The sequence below is a fragment of the Acipenser ruthenus genome, chromosome 8 (assembly GCF_902713425.1).
Source record: "Acipenser ruthenus chromosome 8, fAciRut3.2 maternal haplotype, whole genome shotgun sequence".
Taxonomy (NCBI): Eukaryota; Metazoa; Chordata; class Actinopteri; order Acipenseriformes; family Acipenseridae; genus Acipenser; species Acipenser ruthenus.
In genome coordinates, this window is record NC_081196.1 from 41,032,483 (window position 1) to 41,055,018 (window position 22,536).

At 37.0% G+C, this 22,536-nt stretch overlaps 1 protein-coding gene across 1 annotated transcript in view; it reads left to right on the forward strand.

The window, feature by feature from the left end:
• The window catches only part of LOC117406516 (toll-like receptor 8), a 27,543-nt gene extending 9,193 nt beyond the window's left edge, over window positions 1–18,350 (forward strand). Inside the window, exons 2-5 of the mRNA XM_059029661.1 lie at window positions 5,818–8,900; window positions 16,346–16,418; window positions 17,536–17,647; window positions 17,884–18,350. Coding sequence (XP_058885644.1) covers window positions 5,818–8,900; window positions 16,346–16,418; window positions 17,536–17,647; window positions 17,884–17,915 — 3,300 coding nt within the window. The 3' untranslated portion in view covers window positions 17,916–18,350. The remainder of the gene's footprint in view (window positions 1–5,817; window positions 8,901–16,345; window positions 16,419–17,535; window positions 17,648–17,883) is intronic.
• The last annotated feature ends 4,186 nt before the right edge of the window (window positions 18,351–22,536 follow it).

Consider the following 22,536-nt stretch of genomic DNA (forward strand, 5'->3'; position numbering starts at 1 on the left):
AGAAGTAAATCTATGCTTCCTGTTTCCAAAGAAAATGATGTGCTAACTCTGCAGTTTATTTAAAGGAACGTGGAACTATTGGATGCATAAAAACACACATTAGTATCACAGTATATCTGCTTTGAAATGATAAGTTGACAATATTGTCATTTTTTTTTTTTTTTTGCAAAATACAATGAACTGCAGGTTTAAAAAAAAGTTAATTATACCATATAAAACAATAGGGCACTTCATGTCTCTGTTCTACTGTACACAGCTCAATTTACTTGGGTAGCATGTGTATTACAGAAACATCTATGAGGGGTTGTTTAATTAGAAATGCTGAAATCCTATGGATACATTACGTGTGATGATACATTTTATGTGAAGCATGGTACTGAGACAAAAATCCAGAGACAAAAAAATGCACACAAAAATCTTACGTATTTGATAAATTACTGCTAGTATTGAGAAGACTGCATTCTCTATACCCATAACATATAGTAAATGCTGCTGAATATGGCATTCTAGTACTGAATAACTGCAGTATACTACAGTATACTTAACTGCATCATACAGCTAACTGTAAACTGTATTATTTGTTATTGAACTCTGCAATAAATGGAAGTAGAAACATTTAAAATTGTGTATAATTTCCTTTCAATTCGAAGACAACCAACAACAATACTTTTGGGGTATTTGGGATATGCCTGCCACAAGTCAGGTATTTACTGAGCATTTTATGTCAGTGCTGCCGATAGGCCCCTCCGGGGAGTGAAGTCCTCGGTTCCGCCTACCGAGGGAATAAGTAGTCACTCCGCGGAGATCACGTTCTCTTTTGCTTAAAAAAAAAAACAAAAAAAAACTACCCTTCAGCTTCTGCTGTGTGTGTGAGTGTGTGTTGTCTTCACTGCTTTACAGTTTAAAAAAAACAAAACAAACAAAAAAAACCAAAGTGTGCTTCCTCCACTGGGCCTGATTCCAGCCCCACTGCCGAGTAGATTCCACGGATACTGACCCACCCACCTTGGTGCTTTGGGTCTTAACACTAGAACTACCGGAGCAGTCTTTTTGGCGCATCACGTTTTTTAAATGCATTTTTCTCCACTGATTTGGCAGCTAGGCACCTGTGCGTTTTTGACTTTGCCTAAATATATATATTAAACATCTCAAACCATCAGTAGACCCAGGGTCGCAGAAACTTATGGAGATATAATACGTTATACCTAGCACTACTGCAGCTGTCATTTTGACTGTCATAGTAAAAACAGTGGGTTTGGGTTAGTGCTGCAGAACTTGAGAGCTTCGCGTTTGTTTTGAATAGCTACAGGTAGGGTTGCCGCCTCATGACCTCAAAAATAAGGAACAGACCCTAACGCAACGCCACACAACACCTGTGCCCCCAACCCCCCCCCCCCCCCCCCCCCCCACACACACATTTTTATTTTTTAACTCTCGCAGATAAAGTAGAACTCTTAAAACATAATTATTAGTTAATGTATTTTAAGATATTTTGACAAATGAAAGCATCATAGGCTTTTTACGTTTTCTATTGGCCAAAAACATTTATTATATATAACATTAGTTCCAGGGCACTTTTGTAGATTTTTGGCAATTCAAACAAATGTCAGGATTTCACACACATTTAATAAATATCAATGAAAAACAAATATCACTGAAAAATAGAACTATGTGGAATTACAAGTTCCTTTTTAAAATAAATTTCCTCTTTAAAATAAATACCACAAAGCTATTGCACATTTCAAAATAAGCAGTGGACATGCAACCTGCCCTGGTTCCCGATGAAATTTCTGCTGACAGGAAGTCACATGACAGAGTGAATTTGCTGCATAAGGCTAAAGATAAATTAAAAAAAAAGATATATTGATCTTCGTAAACTCTCTGCATATACAAATTCTGCTAAATTCTCAGCCTGAGTTTGTAAGAATCAGAATTGGTTGTCAAAATGGCTAAGATATGTGAATTTAGAAATTGTTAGTAAAGTAGAAATTATTACTGATTTATAAATTGCTTATGATGAGCTAATAACAATGCTGTTGTGTCCTAACATGGATGGTACCAACATATATTGAATCTTTATTGGCAGCCATTAAGTTCTTTATTTCCTTTTCCAGGCATATTTTTGGTTGCTTCTTGCAGCAGCAAGGAGAGGTTTGTCCTCCATGATCAAGGAGTGGAAGTCTGCACACCCCACATCAAAATAGAGGCTCACAAGGAGCTCACTTTTGATAAGCTCTACTGAGAACCTGTTTCGGCTGTCGCTTCATTTGTTTTGCGATGGACACCATAGTTGACGTGTGTTGTCGCCACTAAAAGCTGAAACTGAGTCTGTACTGTTGTAGCTGAAGTTGTGCTTCACTGTGTGGTATATATTAGCCAACTCAGCAGCTGTGACCTATTAATAAAGTAGCCTATGTTATTAAAAACCTCTTACAATAAATACTTAACTTAATAGAAATAACATGAAATAGGCTAATAAACAATTGATTCTGTATTAAAATATGTATCTGGCAATTATTTTAAGTATTAAAATATGTGTATATATATATTTCAATACATTTTAAATAACATTATATATATATATATATATATATATATATATATATATATATATATATATATATATATACACACACCAGTTACCGTTGAATAGCTAACAGAGTCGAACTCAGGCACAAAATAAAAGGGTAAACAGAAAACACTTCAAACAAACAAATCTCGGGCACTATTCTCTATTGCTTCAGAGGGTCGTAACCTCCCGCTGCATGTCAAAAGTCGTCTTGGGGCTGCTAAAACCACTGTTTTATAGCTCAGCATTTGCAATCATAAGTGCCCTTCCAACACCACCCCCAAGTCTCGTGTCAGTGCTCGTGTTGTAACAGGTTTCCCTCGCGTGTAACAAGCAGGCTGCAAAAACTGTGTCACAGACAATATCCTGAAGGAAAACAGATTTACAAAGAAATTATTGGAAAATACAAGTGAGGAAATCGGAATTAAAGGTAAGCACTATGTTTGGTTTGTTAAAATAAACATGCTGTTTTGACTACATTTGACACTGAACAGTTTCGTAGCGTACAACACTGCAGTAGTTTTATACGCATTTTAATATAACATAACGTAAAAAAGATTGCTGCGGTAGTTCTAGGTATATATATATGCCCGGTAATTCTAGTGTTAATTTTTTTAAAAAGTCTCTTTCTTTTTTTCTTACTATACTGTCTGTAGGCTGTGCTCCACTTCACTGTAAGCTATGCGCTGCTCCGGTTGTGTGACTGCACGCAGTCCAGACTAGACACCCGGCCCAGTACCCTCGGTGCTTACGCCCTCGGTGCCTCAGTGCCTTGCTACACATGGATCTCCTCAGTCAGGCCAGAGGTACTCTCTGACACTCAGAACCGGGCAGACTCCAACTGTCTACCTTAGGACTCTCAGACGCAGTTGTTAGTACACTGCAGAATAATAGGGCCCCCTCCACAAGGTCATTGTACGCCTATAAGTGGAGGTCTTTTCAAAATTGGTGTATTACCAGAGGTCATGACCTCATCTATTGCCCTATAGCAATAATTTTACAATTTTTGCAAGACCTGCTAGAGGAGGGTAGATACCCCTCTATGCTGAAAGTGTACCTAGCAGTCATATCTGCATGCCATGTCTCCATTGATTCGGTGTCCCCAGGCGCTCATTTCCTGGCGACACATTTTTTGAAGGGTGCTTGGCAGTTACGTCCTCCTAGAAAAGAAGTCCTCCCCGAGTGGAGTCTAGTCGTGGTACTGGAGGTTCTCCCTAAGGCCCCGTTTGAGCCTATACATTCCATAGAATTGAAATATCTTTCTATGAAGACAGCCTTTTTGATAGCCATCATCTCTGCTATGTGGGTTAGTGAGCTACAGGCTCTGCCAGTGCACAGTGCCTGTATGCTTATTTGGGATGATGGAAACAGGGTGTCGTTACACACGAACCCCACTTTCCTCCCTAAAGTGGTTACGGCTTTCCACTTAAACCAACCGGTGGAATTAGAGGCATTCTATCTCCCTCCTTTGTCTTCGGAGGAGGATTGGAGATTGAACTCACTTTGCCCGCTTCTGGCATTGAGAGGTTATGTGGATAGGACGAGAGTGCTGTTGCAGTCTGACCAGCTCTTCGTCTGTCATGGTGAAAGGACCCTGAGTCAAGCCCTCTCAAAGCAGCAACCAATGCCAGTCTACCTCCACCTGGGAGGGTGGCTGCGCACTCCACCAGAGGAGTGGCTACGTCATGGGCCCCCTTTAGAGGAGCCGCACTGACTGATATTTGTACTGCGGCTAGTTGGGCTACTATGCATACATTCACCAGGTTCTACCAACTTAACGTGGTAGATTCCGCAGTGCCTTCATTAGGCACAAGGGTCCTTGAGGTTGCACACTCAACACCACATACATTAGTATGCTGTCTCCACCCACACTCCCTTGCAACGACTTTGATATACTTTCACAAAATGATTGCTGTTGGTCGTCTTCGAATTGAAAGGGAACGATATGTTACAGATGTAACCCCGGTTCCCTGAAAGAGAAGACGACCAACAAACCTTGCGAGGTCGCATCACTCGCATTTGTGGGTTCGATATAAAAGAGAACGTGATCTCCACGGAGCAGCTACTTATTCCCTTGGTAGGCGGGACCAAGGCCGTCACATTACCTATCAAATCAAAATACATTTTATTCATACAAATATTTTAAAATGCTGTATTAGATACACTAGGTATTGAATTGCATACCAGTGATGTGCTTCACTTTGTGAACCTGTATCAGGTCTTAAATTAATTTCTTCAGAATGTATACATGCGAAAACAGATACATGGACCTTTGAAGCTGTTTAATTTCTAATACAATTTAAACAACTGCTGTGTTGTGAAACCCTTACCACTTGATTTACCAAAATCAGGAAGACATGTAATATTATTAATCAGTAGAATATGTACATACTGCTGTCTAAACTAGTAAATTTTCTTTCATGTGACCTTTCCATTTAGAGTTTACCATTTCACCGAATGGTCATTTCGTGACAAATCACCCAAAAGGTAACACCCTACCTACCTCCTCCAATTTAAGAGAACATTGTACAGTAGGGAGCAGGATACTGTCTCTGTTTATCAATGTGTGTAATCATGTGCTGAGGATGCAAAAATAGTTCTCACTGGCACTTTTTTAGAAATATATCTATATTTAAAAAAAAAAAAAAAAGTATAATAGCTGTAAAGTTAAGATAAATTTAAGATACTCAGCAACACGTTCTTACAAGAATGAAAGATGTAGCTACTGTAACGTTCAGAGCAGAGGCTTCATTTAAAACAACAGTGTCCTCAGCAATGTTACTGTTTTCATCTGAAGTTCTGAAGTGTAGCCTTCAGTACAGATACTACTGTCCAGAGAAACCAGGTCTTTCGTTGACTTTTTCATTGTTACATTTCAATACAAAACCATTGAAATGCGACAGTTTTTGGCAGACAAGATTCAAAGATGGCGAAAAAAAAGCTACAAATGCAACACTCTTTTTCCTATTACACTATTTGGCATAGCACCTGGACAAAAAAAAAAAATTAAGCCTGAAAAATAAGAGCAGTGTGAACACACTTGGATGTACTCAAAAGCGATTTCGAGTGCTCAGAGAGATAGAAATTTACAGATAATAGTTACAAGGATTGCCGAACAAGTTGAGTTCTGCAAAATTCACAGTAAAATATTAAAACAAACCACAGCAATTTGTATTTAAGTTTCTATGGCCTTACTGTTGTCTTTGACTTTGTGTTGAAACCATTTTTTTCTTTCTTTTCTTTGCTAGGTAGCTGTCCTCACCCACAAGATATTCTTCTCCCTGATTCTGTGCTGGTTTGCTTCTAACCCCCTTGCACTGAGCTGGGTTTCCAGGACACTTCCGTGCGATGTCAAAGTGACACATAACAACACGTTGATTCATTTTGACTGCAGTGCTCGGAGACTAAGGGAAGTGCCTAAAGGCATTACCTGGAATGCTACTAGCCTGAAACTTTCACAAAACGAAATACTCCTCTCGAATCTGTCTTTCCACAATTTGAGTAACCTCATCAATATAAGCCTCAACTGGAGCCTTCAACAAAAAGGGAAACATATTTCAAAAGGGACTTTCTCCTCTTTGACAAAACTACAGGTGTTGTTTCTGGATGGTAATTTTCTTCATCAGATGCCAGACGGTCTCCCATCTGGACTGAGAATATTAAGTTTAAATTCAAACAGCTTATTGTCAGTCAGTAAAAAGAACTTTTCGGGTGTGCCAAATCTTACAGAAATCTCTATAAACAAAAACTGTTACTATTGGAATCCCTGCAATGGTTCACTTTACATAGAGAATGGAAGCTTCTCACACCTTATCAATTTAAATGACTTATCACTGTCCTACAACAGCTTATCCCAAGTCCCTAGAAACCTGCCATCTTCTTTAGTGAAACTTTATCTCAGTTCAAATAAAATACAGTTGATTCGTGAAAATGACTTGTCGGGTCTATCTGAACTGCAAGTTCTTGACCTGTCCGGCAATTGCCCCAGGTGTGAAAATGCTCCCTTCCCTTGTGAGCCCTGCCCTAATGGAGCCCCAATTAATATACATGCAAATGCTTTTCAGAATCTTAGGAAATTGCAAACACTGCATCTGTCTGGGAACTCTCTGAAATATCTAAAAAGCACATGGTTTGAAAACTGCCCAAATCTCAAACATCTCTTCCTTTCCTTCAACTATTTAATGAGCGAAATAGCTCAAGGGGGCTTCTTAAACAGTTTACCTCATGTGGAAATGCTTGATTTATCCTTTAATTACAAAATAAAGGAGTATCCTCAGAAATTAAATCTTTCCTCCAATTTTAAGAAGTTGGAGTCTCTCCGTATCTTACATATTGAAGGATATGTGTTCAGAGAAATTGATCAGGGTGACCTGGGCTCCCTCTACAACCTAACAAATCTAACTGTGCTGAACCTGGGAACAAACTTTGTCAAACGCACAAACTTAAAAGAGTTTCAAAATTTCTTTAATTTGAAACTGATATATTTGTCAGAGAACAGGCTGTCACCTGATTCGAGAGGAAATGGCTTATTTTATGGGACAGCTAATGAGGGAAGCAGACCATCAGTGAAGGATCATGGCAGCTATATCAATAAGGACGATACAGGGAGTAACTACCACTTATCTCATTTACTTGTTAAGCATGAGTGCTTTGTCTATGGTCAAGTACTGGATCTATCTTTGAATAACATTTTTTTTATCGCCCCTGAGCAGTTTGAAGGCTTTGAAAACATTTCATGTCTTAATCTTTCAAGCAATGGGTTTTCAGATGCTTTGAATGGCACTGAGTTTATCAACCTTCCTAACCTCAAGTACTTGGATCTTACATATAATAAGATTGACCTAGCCTATGACTATGCTTTTTCAGAGTTACAGCAACTGGAGGTATTAGATCTAAGCTACAATTCACATTATTTTGTTGTGGCAGGAGTCACCCATAATCTGGGTTTTCTAAAAAACCTTCAGTTTTTAAAAGTGCTTAACTTGAGTTGGAATGAAATTTTTACTTTAACAAACAAGGAGCTGAGCAGCATATCCCTAAAAGAGCTGAAATTCCAAGGCAACCGACTCGATATCTTATGGAAGGGAGATGACAACAGGTACATCACACTCTTCAAAAATCTTTTGAATTTAACACATCTTGATATATCCTACAATAGACTTAAAAGAATACCATCCAACGTGTATTGTAATTTGCCATCTAACTTAACTGAGCTCTATTTAATTGGTAATGGGCTCCAGCTTTTTGACTGGGAGAAGCTCACATATTTTAACCAACTTGAGGTTCTAGTACTTGGAGATAATAGTTTGACATATGTCACTGAGAAGCTCAGCAGCTACACAAATACTCTTAGAATACTTGACCTGAGTCATAACAAGATTACTCAGCTGTCGGATGGCTTTCTCCAACAAGCAAGTAGCCTTCAGTACCTTTATTTAAGTCACAACGACCTGAAGCTTATAAACCAGTCAACCTTCCTATCTTGGCCAAACAATTATCTGAAGACATTACATCTGGAAGGAAACCCATTTCAGTGCACCTGTGATATTTTGGATTTCATTTGGTGGATAAATTCAAACGATGTTGCTATACCACGTCTGGCCACAGATGTTAACTGTGAAACACCTGAAGATCGAAAAGGAAAGGGCATCATAACCTTTGACCCTTCTGAATGTGAAAACGACATCACATCAGCCATATTGTGTTTGTTTTCGTTCTTTGTTATTACGTTCACGATGGCGGTAGCTGTTATAAAACATTTGTTTTACTGGGATGCTTGGTATTTTTATCATTATTTTAAGGCAAAGGTAAGGGGCTACCGACCCCTTGAATCAACAGATAATGTCTATGATGTCTTTATTACATATGATACTAATGATCCAGTCGTATCAGACTGGGTTCTGAATAATCTCCGAGTCAAGTTAGAGGACCAGAGAGACAGGGCCTTGCTAATATGTTTAGAAGAAAGGGACTGGCAGCCAGGGGTACCTGTCATAGACAACCTTTCTCAAAGTATCCGACAGAGCAGGAAGACTGTATTTGTGCTGACTGACAGGTATGTGAAGAGTGGGAACTTTAGAATAGCCTTTTACATGGCGCACCAAAGATTAATGGATGACAATGTGGATGTGATTGTGCTTGTTTTACTGGAGCCTGTGTTAAAACATTCTCAGTTTCTGAGGCTAAGGAAAAGGTTATGCAGAAGCTCCATCTTGGAATGGCCAACGAACCCCCATGCTGAAGTCTGGTTTTGGCAATGCCTGAGAAATGTGATCAAAGTGGACAATCGTGTGTTGTATAACAATCTCTATTCAGGTTACTTCATGGCTCAGTAAGGTTAAAACATATTTTTTATATTGGAAATAAAATAAACAACAACATTTTGATTAATTTGTGTATGTCACTATTTACCTTTAGTTTACTATGATTGCCATGTGTTCTCCCTGACAAAATATATTGTGCTGAGCTGCTAGGAGCATATTTTATAGTAAAGTTTGATACACTAGAGTAGTGAGTGTGCACAGTAAATAATATTGGCATTTTTTTTGTTTGTTTGTTTGTTTGTTCATACATAGCTACTTCAATATTAGCCTAGTGGACAAGGGTATGAGACAGACTCCACACTGGCTCTAACAGAAAGCTTTCAGATTTGCAAACAACATGGAGGACACAGGGCTGCAGATCCACAAAATTCCACAAGGTGTCAGTGTAGCTTAATAAATACAATCCTCTGTAAAGCTTTTAATTCAGAAACTTAGATGCAAATTATTATTTGTTTATTTAGCAGACGCCTTTATCAAGGCGTCTTACAGCGACTAGGGTGTGTGAACTATGCATCAGCTGCAGAGTCACTTACAATTACGTCTCACCCGAAAGACGGAGCACAAGGAGGTTAAGTGACTTGCTCAGGGTCATACAATGAGTCAGTGGCTGAGGTGGGATTTGAACTAACGACCTCCTAGTTACAAGCCCTTTTCTTTAACCACTGGACCACACAGCCTCCTATTCAGGGAAATTGTGGAGGTGATGTGGGTTCTTATTGAAATATGCTACTGTTTAGATCATTAAAACAGACCCCATTATGTTGCATGATGAGGATAAATTGTTGTTGACATTAGTCGCCAATAGCACTTTACCTCATTTTCTGTGAGTAGGGGAATTCCAATTTTTTTTTTTTTTAAATGTTTGGGGAGACTATTAATTCAATCAAAATGTATTGTTTTGTTATAAAACAAAAAATAATGTTTTTTTTTTTTTTTGTTTTTTTTTTTGCTAAAGCAAATCTAACTTTTTAACTTTTATTAAAGACGTTTGTAAATACACTGTTTGTGACACACATTTACATAGCTGGCCAATATACTTTGTATAATTATATTTTAAAAAATACATTACAGGTTCCTTCACATTGTCCAGTGTGGATGGTGTAAACTGGTGTTTCAGCTACCTTTTATTCCATAAAAAACTTCAAGACTTAAAAACAAATATTAGAAAACACTATTAGAGAATAAAGCAGACATGACATTAGGAAATCTTGCCACATGACTTACTGTACAGTGCAAAGATCTAACAGCTGCTAGCTGTTAATTAAGTTGCTTTAAACAAAACAAAACAAAAACTTGCGTTAAAAAGTGTCACAAGTGGTCGATACCCACTTCAGGTACTGGGGATCATCTCAAACTACTTTATTCAATATCGTCAATAAACCAAAAGCTGTGGAGTAGAATGGATTTCTACCCACTACTCATGGTCCATCCCTTCTTAATATAGTGACCAGTCTGTACATGTAGAGGTGATAGGTGTATAAACAACTGGCATTAAGTCTTGGCTTGAACCAGCATAAAGTGCTGGATTTCAGTACTGCTATAGAACAAGCCATAGGGAACACAGTGACACAATAAAACCTGGCCCATAGGAGGAGTTGTCATCCAATTCTAAATGTTCAGGAAACATACACACTGTGTGTAGATGCTCCTGGAAGTGTGGATATTACTGGGGAATTTGACTCTGGGTGAATCAGCAACATCTGCAGCGCATATCACATGGTTAATTAATTATGAGCGTTAACATCACAGTGATAATATGCTTAATTAGTGAGCTGAGACCTTATTTCTGGCCATAGTTAATTAAACATGAGTGATTATTTGTTATTGCATCATTGTGTTCTCAATGGCCTGTTCTGTGCCAATACCAAAATTCAGTACTCTACAAAACTAAATAAGCCAATACATGTTTGCTTGAGTCATGTTTACAACAAGAAAGAGCTTTTTGCTGAATTGCAGATTTCTCTGTGGTTTGTTCCAAATATGCTGAAGGTCTTCCAAAGAATTATCTATAGTACCTGAAAACAAATAGAATCGTAATGGCAAACAAGGAAATGTGAAGACGAATAACAGAAACCAAGGCATGCTGGATCTGAGCACACTAGTTTTGCTGCCTGTAACACATGATCAAAGCTAACTATCTGTGTCTTTTTGGAGATTCCAAAAGTAAATAAATAAATACTAATAATTCAGGTGATTTCTACCATCTAAAGGGGATTTTTGTGAACACAACCTCACTCACACCATTTACTGAATTTAAAGCCAGATTTTGAATGTACAACACTCCATGTGACTGGTTAACTGTAATAACTGTCATATCCCAGAGCCATAGCCCAGAGGATAACAGCAACTAAACAGAGTGTCAGTGTGAATGAGGAAGCTGGCAGCATTCTGGTATATGCATTATTATAATTAGTATTATTAAAACTCCAACAATCAACGAGACAGAAGAAGGAAATATGGCATTCGCATTTTCTAAATACATCTGTAATTACAGAAGAGGTTGAATATCAATGTAATTAATTTTGCAATGGTATTTTGAAAGAATAACAGTTGAATAGAAATGTGGGTCCCTGAGTGGCTTACCTGATAGACATGTCTGTGTGGTGTGCAGGGTAAGTCATACAGTCAGAGGAGCACAGGTTTGTGACTTGGCTGTATGAAGTTTTTTGCTGGGAATTCCACAGGCAGCTTTACTGGCTGGCTTTCCTGCAGAATAGGGAACCAAAATCATCTGGGACTGCTTCTCCGCACTGCGCTACAGCATACAGCGGTGAGCTCAAGCAGAAACTCTAGGGCTGGCCTTTGTCCTCCAGGATGACATCTGCTCTTGAGCTCCTGGGTGTAATAAGACAAAAAAACTGAGTACTAAATTATATTAATTGATGTTACTGCACTAAAAACAGAAGTGTAAAATCTAACAGGAATGCAGGCAAGTTAATGCACGCCTCAAAGATGGCCTGTATGGGTTATGCTGTTTCCTTATAAGCCCCTGCTTAAAGTACCAGCTGTTTTGGTATTTCCTGTTAAATGAACAGTGTAACAAAAGGCTGTAATAGAGCTTTAAGATTAAGACTACTGCTGCAATCAGTAGAAGACATTGTGAAATGGAACATTATTGTTGGATAAAGCAGTAACATTTTGCCTAAAAACATTCTGCTTTTTAATTTTCTTTAACTATACTGTTTTATAAATTATAGAACATATACTGTATTTTGGTAAGCCTGTATAACCGGAGAATATATATCGGTCGGGCCCGCCTGTTGCTGCTCCTTTCTTGATGTGATTAAGATATTCCATTCTGAAAGTAACATGTCAGAACCTGTGAAATCACTGGCATTCCGTGTCGCAAACATAATGGTCCCCCATACAGTACTATACATTTTCTCTACAACACAAAGCTTTTGGCGTACTTTTTGGATCAAAGTACCTTCTAAAACATTATGAAATGGCTTGAGTGTGAACAGGGCCCTGGTATATATGTTTTTTGGATGTTTAAATTGCAGCAGTCAATAGTTTTAGAAAACATTTCACTCTTCCAACCCAGATAAGGGACCCCAAACTGGCAATATTCTGTGTTTATATGAGCCTGAATATACCTACTTGGCAGTCCTGGAGTGTAATACAAATACAGGTACTTCAACCTTTTTCATAAATTAAGCCCATCCGCCCCCAGTTAGGAGGTTCAGGAACCTGTCATCTGTTCATGAGAATCAAAATGACTGGGACTTAGTTGAAACTGATTTCCAATACAATTACATTGTTTCCATTTTAGCCTGCATGTATTATAATGAAGTGACCCCAGAGTCAGGGCACTCCCTAAAGCAACTCTTCAGAGATTGAACCATGTTGTATTGAAGTTTTGAAATGAGCACTCAACCATGCACACTGGGAGCATTCACAGGAGAGGCAGGGTGGCACTATGAAAGGCAACTCTAGGGCATTTTTTGATAAATATAATGTTTTTCAAATAAGGTCTTATTCACACCAGTGGCAGAGTGACACAAAAGCACAAAATACCTTGACAAGCGATCCATCATTTTGGAGCAATGATTGTTTGGATACTGGAAAACGAATTTCTAGCAGTGCAACCTGTTTCCCTGCCCCTGCAATAGTTGGAACCTACAGTTGAGATGAATACATTTTGAAATATGCACCGTGTACTTTATAAGAATATGAACATTTACAAATAAAAGCAAGCCGTTCGGTCCAACAGTGCGTGTCCGGTTCCAAGTAGCTTTGTCAATTTGGATCTTAAAGGATCCCAGTGTTTTAGCATCAATGACACAGCTAGGTGAACGTTCCATACCCTCACCACTCTGTGTGTAAAGAAGTGTCTCCTACCCTATGTACTAACTATCTCTACTTCATTTTCAACTGTGTCCGCTGGTCTTGGTTATACACTACACTAAACTGAATGAAGAACATCAGTCTCATACTACATTTGTCAATGTAACAAAATATAAAAGCAGGCAGTTGTAGTAGGAGTTTAGTTTTCTTGACTGAAGTCAACATTTTAATGCCTATTTGTGCACAAGCAGTGGTCAATATAAATTAGCAATAAAAGGTTAACACAATCAATCCAGAAAGTAATCTGTCTTGTTGTATCTTAGATGGTTGTCAGTTTCCTTTGCCCCCTTTACTGGGATATCTCCATGAAGGTTTTCAGATGTCACCAAAGTAGGGCAGGCATGCCCATTTAAGGCTTAACTTTACCTTTGTAGATTTTCTAAATTTTCTAAACAGTAGATGTTAAATAAGTGAAAAAATAACTGCCCTCTTTGTGATATTTTATTTGATATATCTTTTTACAGCTGCCAGAAGACTCGTGACAACTAAGTGTATATTAAAAGTAGTTGAAAAGTCTAATTGAAATATGTCATGCCTCCCTTGAAAACTATGTTACAATCAAAATGTTGGCTGTTTTTATGGCTGCTTAGATAATTTTTTAAATAAATGTTTAAAGAAAGAATAATGTGTGTGCTGGATTTTCCTTTAAGAATGACATTGATGTTGTTTTTTTTTGGCTAAGTGCACAAGCTTTCCTTTGTTTATTTTCCCTAGGGCTTTTCAACTGCCATTAGCCTAACACCCACGGAGGAAATAGGTGGTGCTATGCAGAGTCTTTAACAAAGGCGCAGCAATAATATTGCTAATGATGTGATTTATTCAGTTGCAATTTCTCTAGCAGTGTAGCAAGAAGAAAAAATTGCATTGTTTGAAATCCTCTGGAGGCAGTACTTAAACATGACTATTTCTGGGAGCGCTAAAGATACTAATTAATGATTTGTTAATAAGCTAAAGATCCATTCAGGTGAAATCCCAGTTTTACATAATTTATAACTTATTTTCAATAACATCTTCTTTCTCAAAACATAAGTAGCAGTATTGTATTGCCCTACTCACAAAAGGAGTTCTGCATTTTTTCATTGATTATAGGTGTAGTGTTTTCTATATTGTGAAGCTCTGCAGTCATGGCTAGACAAACTATACATCCTTTATAGTGCAGTTTTGTTTTATGAGTCTTTTCTAGGCCCTCCAACCCTTTCCTTCTAAAGCTTTGCCATAGTAAATTTGCACAACAATTTATTATTATTATTTGTTTATTTAGCAGACGCGACTTACAGAGACTCGGGTGTGTAAACTATGCATCAGCTGCAGAGTCACTTACAATTACGTCTCACCCGAAAGACAGAGCACAAGGAGGTTAAATGACATGCTCAGGATCACACAATGAGTCAGTGGCTGAGCCGGGATTTAAACCAGGGATCTTCTGGTTACAAGCCCTTTTCTTTAACCCCTGGACCACACAGTAGCTTTCTTATCTGTAATTTAATATGGTAAGTTTTTATAAGGTTACCATATGGAAACAAACCCTCACAAACAATGCTTTGTTTTGACTGCAGTTGTTTTTCAGGTAGCATCCAAATCCAATTCTCTAGCATAATTTATGTTTGCGGAAGCTACAGTATCTACAAGTAAAATTATGGAATTCCAGAGCTATCTACAGCAAGGTAAATATTTAATAAAATAAAGCTGGTATAAATGTTACCTTGTATTTTCGACTGAGTGCTTTTAAGTTATAGATGAGTGGCCCTCTGTACTGTAAGCATTTTTTAAAAAAAAATTGTAATACCGTTGTGACAAAGGTCTTTATTTTGTAATATTATTGCCACTTTCCAGGATCTTGGCCTCTGTCTTCTAGTGTAAATGAACCAGTGCAGACAACAGTATTTCAAGTTCAAACAGGGCGATGTCTGTACTTTTATTGATTACAGCGTCCTCTGACAAGAGGTATGCTGTGTGAAATCATAAACAAAACAGAACAAAACAAAATCCTTACTCCCCTTTGGAGTCCTACCTAAACCTTTGTTTCAGTTCGAACTAAAAATCGGCCGGCTAAGCTGTTTACCGATACTTACACTTCACAAACTATAATACCTGCTTTCCTTTATAGATCTCAGCACACAGATTTTGAGCTGTTTAAATACCTTGACTAATCAGCAGCAGGTGTGTCGCATTAAGTAAATTAGCTGCAAGTGTGCCGCATTAACCAACTGTGGGTTTATTCTTGATCGGCCATATTCAAAACCCTCCAGGGTTTCTGGGACATGTAGTCCTTCCCATGACTTCAAGGACTACATTTATTCTTTGCTCTGTTACAGAGGATATAAACAGCTCCCTATTTGGAGACCAACATATCGCTCCTCTATAACTTTTCCCCACACTCTACTCCTACATTCTGATACACATCATGACTTCTACTAAAGAATGTCCTTTTCAAGTTTATCATGGACAAATGGTTCACTAGATATATGTAAAAGTGTGACGTACCTCCACTATGTTCGTGGTGGGGATATGCATTCCCCTGCAGAACATAATAAGGCTGTATAGCACTTTAGTGTGGTCATTCATGGTGTATTCACCCAGTCACAAAATGTTGATTTCCGGCAATGCTATGTTAATACCAGTGTTATAAGCTTGTGTCTAATGATCAACTTTATAATTATTGCAAAGATGATTACTAAGTTGTGGCACATCAAATAGCTTGCCACTTCTGGAATAATTTATTCAAGTTAATTATTATTATTATTATTATTATTATTATTATTATTATTATTATTATTATTATTATTAAAATATTAAAATGCAGGATATATTTTTTAAACAATAGGACAATAGGCGAAAGAGCCACCAGGTGTCGCTGTGCAAAAGATTTAAAAGAAAATGATGAAGCGTCCAAGTATACAACACGTTTTTTTTTATATATATATATGTACATATACGTGTATATCTTAACTAAAATCGTGTTATATTTTTAAAGAATGATATTGCATTAAAAAATATGAAAACATATTTTTGGATTTCATTATTTAAAGAGCTGCGTGTTGCATTTTTTAGTTGACACTGACGTCATGTCAGTTTGATTTGCATATCTCAGAGTATAATAACTGTTCTTCAGCCATCCGATTTCAGTCCACAGCTGCACCCAGCAAGATATTTGTTCTTCGTACGCTTGTGAAATTCTGGTGAGCAGTAAAGACTATTGTCTTTCTACATTTCTTTAATTTTTTTCATCATTGTTCACTACAGGATGCTTTTATTCTTTATGGACTAACATTATGCATTAAAAGATATAATACTTCACGTGTTAGGAAAAATATTGCTTTGACATCACATAAAAAAAAGACAAACGATTTATTGCAGCTGCCTGCATACTTTTTGTCTGGGGCTAGGAATGGATTGTACCGATATTTTAATTGCTACTGTAACTCGGTAATATAGCTGGTGTGGAAACATGCCAGTTTAAGACAATGCTTTTTTCTTTAAAAACAAAATTTTAAGTATGCAATTTTGCATTGAATCTAATGGTTGGTAAAGTATTAGGATAAACGTTGGATAAAGTTTAAATTATTTTTTTTTTCCTACAAATGTCAAATTGTATAGCTGGTGAATGAATAGATTAGCTTTCTGTGTCAATCCTGGCTTTGTTGCATTTTTGTAACCTGCGTGATAAGGAAGATGTCAAATATGGGCGGTGGTTGGTGCTTGTTCCTCAGACTGCGGGCTAAGCGCGGTTTTGCAAGTGTGCGTGTGTAAGGAAGAATTCATGACTGCATCGCAACATTAAAAGGGAGTCATAAGAAAAGTAGTTATGGACAAATAGATTTTTTTCATTATTAGTGTTTATTTGTTAATTTAGTATTCGTTTTTTGTACAAATAGAAAGGTTGAAATTGAGCGCAGTCTGATTATGCGTAAGATTTTAGGACAGTTGTTATAGTGCCGTCTGCCAACATCAGAGCTTTCAACTTCATACATAATAAATTAACACTTGAGATTATATATCAATAATTTTAATTGCATGTATGCAGCAAAATATTATAGTTTTAAGGAAAACGAGGTAGTGTTCTTTGTTATGTGTGATGTCATCAGGGCAGTGGGAGGGAGTGTTAATGTAATATATATATATATATATATATATATATATATATATATATATATATATATATATATATTTTTTTTTTTTTTTTTAAATGGATAAGTGATGAGGCAATGATGATAAATGTTAACAGCCAAGCGTGCAATTCTTTAGAGGCTAGGTAGCATGTCTCACTAAATGTGCTTTCTTCCTTTGTGTCTGAAGATCCCTGCAGATATGGATGACAAACCAAACCTGACTGAAGTCACAAGCTTCGACAAGACCAAGCTGAAGAAGACGGAGACTCATGAGAAAAACCCCTTGCCCACAAAAGAGAGTACGTATATTGTGCAATACAAATTGCTATTACTGTATCTGTCTAAAACTGTTATTTTCTAAATGTTGTATATATATTTATATATATCAATTGTTAAAAAATGTTAATGTATTTCATAGTACGTAGTACATTAAATAACACAATACAAATAACTGCTTTCATTTCACAAGTCAAGATATGCATTGCAAGAAGTTTATTAATCTCTGCAGAACTAACATGTATCTTTTTTTTTATAGCAATTGAACAGGAAAAGAAAGCGGAATCATGAAAGCGCTTCTTCCAATACGCACTGTACATTCCACAAGCATTGCCTTCTTTTTTTCACTTCTTTTAGCTCTATAACTTTGTAACAGAAAATAAGTTGCATTGTGATGATTGGACAAAAACAGATGATTGTGCTGCCCCCTTTTTACAACAATTAATGAAAACAACTGACACTGTCTCAACGGAGGAGCTGTCTGTCCGTCATACCTGTCTTGGCTTTCTTTGGTCCTGTTGCTGGCACTAAAGACCTTGCATGTCAATGAGGGAAAAACAAGGGTGTGACTACAGGGATCTCACTTAACATCTGAATACAATAAGGGGTCCTGTGATCTGTAAAATGCTTTGAATTGGGTGCCATTTTTTGTTGTTGAAATGATTTTAATTCTTGGAATGCACACAATTTTGTTTTGATATGCAAATAAAATTTTAAAACATGTAACACTTTGTTATACTTTTTGTGGATTCATGGGGGTTTCATGGAATTGGACTGATCACTAAAGGAAGAATTCCTACTTATATATAACTGTAATGCAAGGGGACCTGAATTGTATTACAAATGCAGATTTTACTGGACATTCATCTTAATGGATAGCTATACGTTTCATTTTTCAGTCTTTTAATGTTTTTCTGGACTACTTAAAATATGAGTACAGTAAGAATCCCGGCATACATGTAAGAAGTTTTTTTTTTAATTTATTATTGTGTTCCGAAGTATTTTTTATTAAAATATATACTCTGTAGTTTAACTTAAAAAAAAAAAAATCCACATAACATTTTAAAAATCTTGGAAAAAAATATGTTATTTTTAGCAGAAAATAATTTACGATTGATGCCAATGTGCAAGCTCCTATAAAGTCCATGGTAAGTTACTTACATCAGCATACATTTTGTAAATAGCGTTCAAAGATCAATGTTAATTCACAGTCAGAAAGGAAATTACTTTTCACTAATACATCTGTTATACAAATACTGCTAAAGGCTTGTAAAAGTTACATCAAATGTTTATGAATATTTGTCAGGGTGTGCTGTTGCTGGAAGCAAAAAACATTCCCTGAAATGGAAGAGGATATTTGTACCTTAAAGTAAGAAGAGACTAGGTCTGCAAATTGTCTTACGTTTAATCAGTTCATGGTTGTCAGATAAAATCATGCCTGAGATGCTGAACCCTTCTGAGGTCACACTCCTGTCCTATAATGCTCTTTGTGCAACTAGAGAAGCACGCAGGACACTTGAACATGTCAGTTTATCTTTTTAGGGTATCCATTTATTTTGTCTTTCATTAATGTTTATATTCATTCTAATGTATGCTTAATAACTAAACAGACTCTTAGACTTTTTTTTAGATATGTAGTTAATGATATATTATGGTAATCAGTTCATTTCTAATAGTAGGAACACTGTTTCTAGATCTAGAATTAGGTTTTGCAAGGGTAGTTAGACATGGATCTTCAAAATAAAATTAAGCAACATTAAGTTGTCTTGCAGAACAGCACAGAAACCGCCCTTTTCTCTACGTGGCATTGTCTTGATAGTGCTGATAACAGTCTATGGAAGGCGGTGTGCTAAAAGTCAACTGCAGAGAGGGTGAGATGTATTTACTGTAAGCCACAGTAAATCTAATTTAACTTATGTGCTTTAAAAAAGCAAAACAAATTAATAACATGATTTACATTTTGCACTTCAATATTAATGATTTCATTCATGAGAGAAATTGAACTATACAGTACGTGTATAGCCGAATGTCACAAATTTGTTGGTGGTTAGTGTACAATAATTATACAGTGAGAACAGCCAGTATTCTGCAGAGAAAAGAGGATGCTGCCCACAGGAGACACCCTTAAGAAGGAGGTCCCTGGCAGTGACTAAGGCACCTCTGATGTGAAGTAGTTTACTGGAAAGTGAGACCTTCAGTTGTCACCTTAAAATTATGAAGTCATGGTTTTAAAACCGAGTGAAGTCTGATCTACTAATATGCTCCCCGCCGGCTTTGTCTTACACACTTACCTAAAGATCTTAAACCTGGCACGTGCCTGTTACTCTCCTGAAAAGGGAATAGGATTACTGACTTCCAAAAAAATATCCAGTCGTCATAAACACTGTGGCCAGCTCTGCCAGCTGCCAAATGACCTAGAAGAATGAAGGGGGTAAAAAAAAATAGAGGCTTATTAACAGAACAAAGATGTAGCTTTTCAACAATTTAACCAGGTGCTGTTTAAATTCTAAACAAACACTTGTAGCAGAGCATCTACTGGGAGTTTCTAAGAACTGTTTAGTGACTGTGTATAACTGTCTTTCCTCCATTTTGTGCAGGAACTTTGTGCCTGCATCAGCACGAAGTCAGGAATCTAAATGTAAATGATGGCTACACTTAATCACAAGCCTATTGCCTTGCAGGAACTACCAGCAGTGTTATGCAGTTCCCTAGAGGCAAATATAGTGCCCAGAAGATCCTACACCCTTTTTGTTTTGTCAGTGTACTGTATCTGTTATCGCAGTGCCTGGGTAGTATTTAATTCACCCTAGCAGGATCTTTTATATCATAAATCTGTTTATAACTCTGCAGAGTTTTCAGCCTGTTGTTGCTCAAGTTGTTGTGGGTTTTAGTTTTTTTTGTTTTGTTTTAAATGTCCCTGAGATAGCATGAATTGTGTTTAAATCGGTACATGGCTTAAAAAAAGACTGCTTCAGAAGGTACCATTATTGTAAAACATATTGAAGATTTTACAGGTTGATATATTGTGTTTTTCATGGTTACTACTACTACTTTTGATGACAACATACGTAGAGGATTTGTTTAAATATGTGTGTTTATTGCAGTATTCAGAACTACTGCACATGCTATTATGTTTAATTGTGTTCTAAATGCTTAATGTAGGTGCCAAACAAATATTGTTTTAGTGGGTGTGCAATTACTGTACTCATTTAAGAAAAGCTGTAGAGATTGACTGTTTTACAAGTGTAAAGTTACATTTACATTGCATTTTAATTGGCAAGTGTTTTGGTAGCTTTCACGCTGATATGGCAAGCACAGCCCTGCAGTACATCATGAATTAGTGTCTTCTTTGTTGGATTTGATAAGCCGTGGGTCTCACTTATGGCTCCAGGGGTTCCATTGAAGCAGCCCCCTCATATGTCACTATTGGCCCAAAGACAGTGTGACGTGGACAATCAATTGTAATGTAAGACATTACATTAAGACATTTCAAGAGAAGCCTGGCCTTTATTTGCAGCCCCAGATCATTCTGATATACTTAACAAAATGGCCCCTCCCGTATATTAAACAAATCTTTTTTTTGTTGTCAGATGTCCAGACTGAATGTTAGCTTAGTAACCCAGTCAGGGCCCCACTAATCTGAAAACTTGCCTCTCGCCTAGTGATAAGAAAGATCTTCATGCTTCTAAGCAGAAGGTCTGCCCTCCACTGCATGCTAGTTCGTTACCCTACTTGGATCAAAAGGAAGGCCAAGGTCAGCACTCCTTGTTTTCATGCCAGTGAGTTTCTGATGATAAGGTATTGGCCTCAGCTGCCTAGAAGCTGTTCCCTTGTAACATTGTTGTAGGCCAAAGCACAGACTACCGCGGCATAGCACATTTGACAAAGAAAGGGAGAGAATTATTTGTATTAGCCTCACAATTCCTTTTTAGATATGGTTCAGTATGCCACTTTGTAAAGGTACAACTGAAAACCTATTCACCGTAAAGCATTGAAAATTGCATGTGGAGGCACCAAAGGATGGTGGCTTTTCAATCTCTCTTCACTTTGACTATGATAAAATGCAAAGGCAGTCTTGATGTAGTTATATAATTTTTTAAAATTTGTTTCTGTATATTTTTTCAGAACAAATAATTTTCTCTTCATTGCTAACCCCTTTCATAGCTAAATACCTAATTCAATAAATCTTACTTGCTGTGTACTTCTAGTCACTGTGCTTGTAGTTTTGAAAGAACCATGGTATAGTAAGCATGTATTTTATTTTATTATGAGATTTTATGTCACTAGTGGTAGAATACCTACATAATGAGTAATTTGTATAATTTTTTTTGTACTTAGATAATTGTTTTGTATAGCAAATCCAGACTAGGCCCTGTTGTTAAAGATTTAATGCAGGAACCCCATTCTAAATTAAGCAAGCAATGACAAGTCTGTGTGAATTTTCTTATCAGATTAGCAATATCCAAACAAGTCATTAAGTATGAGGCCTAACGTAAACATGCAGCTAGAGTGGAATGTGTTTACTAAGAAATAAAGAGAACTGGTTTTACATTTGTATTTAATACTGCACAAAGGGGTCCTTTAGTTGCATCATCACAGGTGTAGGGGACAAGCAAGCTACAATAAAACTATAACACTGTCACCTTAATATGTTTTTAATAGGGTATACTGTTACAGTACATGGTTTTTAGAGGTAAGCAATGATATCTTTAAATTTAAGTGTGGGGCCTATTTAGGTGTACATGCATGGCTTTCCATCACCGTGGAGTTGGATCTGCAAATTCCTTCACTCCAAATTCTCTCCTTACTTTGTTCCAGTCCAAATTTATACCTCATTGTCACTGCAAGACATTTTTAAGGTGGCACATATGATATCAAGGGAGTTGAGCAGCAGCACATTCATACACATGTT